General features: G+C 38.0%; 1 protein-coding gene across 6 annotated transcripts in view; it reads right to left on the bottom strand.

Moving 5' to 3' along the window:
• LOC119575096 (m7GpppX diphosphatase-like) overlaps positions 1–1,461 on the bottom strand; it is a 9,518-nt gene extending 8,057 nt beyond the window's left edge. Inside the window, exon 1 of one of the 6 annotated variants that reach the window (XM_037922500.1) lies at positions 1,332–1,461. Coding sequence is in view for 4 of the 6 variants with exons in the window: in XM_037922496.1 (XP_037778424.1) it covers positions 1,101–1,171 (71 nt within the window). In the remaining 2 variants the exon portion in view is untranslated. Of the gene's footprint in view, position 1; positions 28–1,100; positions 1,285–1,327 lie in introns of those variants that run through there. The other 5 variants (XM_037922501.1, XM_037922497.1, XM_037922498.1 and 2 more) reach the window with 5 other exon arrangements.
• Positions 1,462–2,287: the final 826 nt, after the last annotated feature.

The raw sequence follows: 2,287 nt of genomic DNA, 5'->3' as shown, positions 1-2,287 counted from the left end.
CACAAATGGCATCTGCAACAGGTAAGTGTGGTCTCTGCACCTGTCAGTGCTCAAGCATCAACCAACAATCCTCTTGTAGAACTCTCTGAAAATGTATTATTAATAAAGAAGTAGTGTAAGCTCTATCTTGTCAGAATAATGTGTTGGTTTGTTGACCTTGGCTAGAATGCGAAATACAAAAGGTAACGGCAATTGCCACGAGAGCAGCACTGCATCATCACCAGATTTATTTGGAATATCTGGCCTTCCGTTCCTGATCAGAGTAGGTTTCCCCTGGATATGGATAGGGCCTAGAACATAACCAATATAATTTTGAAAAGATGTTCTGTACATTTCTATATCCTGGTGTATTTACGAGACACCAAGATTATCTTCTCTATAATAGGAAACTTAAATTCTTCACAAAATCAGATAAACATAAAATTTCTATACTTAACTGATATTTTTCCTATTTTTAGCCATTATATTAAATCACTAATGTATACAAAATGGCACCAACTACTTTCATTATGAAATTGTTATAACCTAAGCATAAATGTAAAATTTTTGATTTTTTTAAAAAATAAATAAGCTTGATATTCTGATGGCTATGAACTTCAGTGGACTTTATTTTTCTTAATACAATATCAAAATGCAGTTAATACTAACTTTAGTGTGAGAGATGCTTTGGTCTAGTGCAATTTTTTTTTTTTTTTCATTAATGGAGTTGGTATCATATCAAATAACAACCTTCAAATAGTTCTGCATTAACAATATTGAGAAAAGAAAAGAAAAGAAAAAAACTGATTATGTCCCTCTACAACACCAACTTGCAAATACTATGGAATTATCATACACAAGACTAAAGGTAACGACACAAACATAACCGTTTCAAAATTGTACATCAATAATATAATACAGAACAATGATGAAAACTTGATTTTTGGGCTATTACTGCCCTGACTATACAGCGTTTCGATATACAAGGCATAAATTAAGGAAATTGTTGAATATCTACATGGTAGTAACTTCTGTGCTAACTTCAGCTCCTGTTGGTGACACTGAGGTATATTAACTGTATCTACATTATAAAGGACTTTCAGAGTATGCCCACACACTACCTCCGATTAAAAATAAAACAATGCTTTCGAAGACAAGACCTGAATTGTATTTGAAACTTGAAACGCTCCATCCCACTGCACCGGCATTTTCGACTGTGGTAATGCCTTGCTCGGGAACGCTTAACTATACACAGAGGTACACGCACGAATACCTGACACACAAACACATCATAAGATCAAGTGGAAAAAGAAGACAGCTCATGACAATAATAGACAATATGCACAACCTACGGAGAGAATTCCCAACGCTGAAACAACAATCACGGCATCCGACACTTTTTCCTGACTTCACTCTCACTTTTTTTTTTTCACTTTACTCTCACTTCGCCGCAAATTGGTATATCTCGCTGTCCAAAAAGAGCTGTTTTTTGGCGTTTTATGATCGAAGGACATGACCCTGATCACAGCTTTTGAAGTGGGATGGAGAGTATAAAAGGAAACATTCTGAAATTGCAGTTTTGTAATATTTACAGTATGTTATAACTGTAACTTTACCGTATTGGATAAATCGCACAAGCTGCTCATCCACACACACACACACACGCACGCACACACGCGCGCGCGCGCACACACACACACACACACACACACACACACACACACACACACACACACACACACACACACACACACACACACGCGCGCGCGCGCGCGCATAAATAGAGAGAGAGAGAGAGAGAGAGAGAGAGAGAGAGAGAGAGAGAGAGAGAGAGAGAGAGAGAGAGAGAGAGAGAGAGAGAGAGAGGTAACTCTTTTCAGGCCCTACAGCCCACTCTCGGAAGACGACCGCACAGACTCCTGACAACTGATTTTCGCGGCCGTTGATTTGGCCGTTCAAAGTCGGCATTCACATAAGCTACATATACTCCTAATATATGCCTTGTAGTTTTGTATTAAGTATCGCTCTCGATTACGTCTTCAGGGAGAAAAGTTTCCATCCTAAACATCAAGGCTTCACTCTTTAACAGAGAAAAATCTTTACGACCATGCAAACTACAGATTTTTGCAAAATATCGCTCTACACAAATACTAGAGGTTAGACCTAACAACGCAGCAGGAACTGAAATCGGCCTACAAATAACTGGACAAATAACAGAATGCATGCTTTTTAATTCGCTTAAAGATGAGAACTACAAAAGCTCCGACTTTCAATACTCTGGGTTATAAATACTATTCAAATGAGGACG

Source organism: Penaeus monodon, chromosome 7 (genome assembly GCF_015228065.2).
Source record: "Penaeus monodon isolate SGIC_2016 chromosome 7, NSTDA_Pmon_1, whole genome shotgun sequence".
NCBI lineage: Eukaryota > Metazoa > Arthropoda > Malacostraca > Decapoda > Penaeidae > Penaeus > Penaeus monodon.
This window is presented reverse-complemented; position numbering and strand designations above follow the sequence as displayed.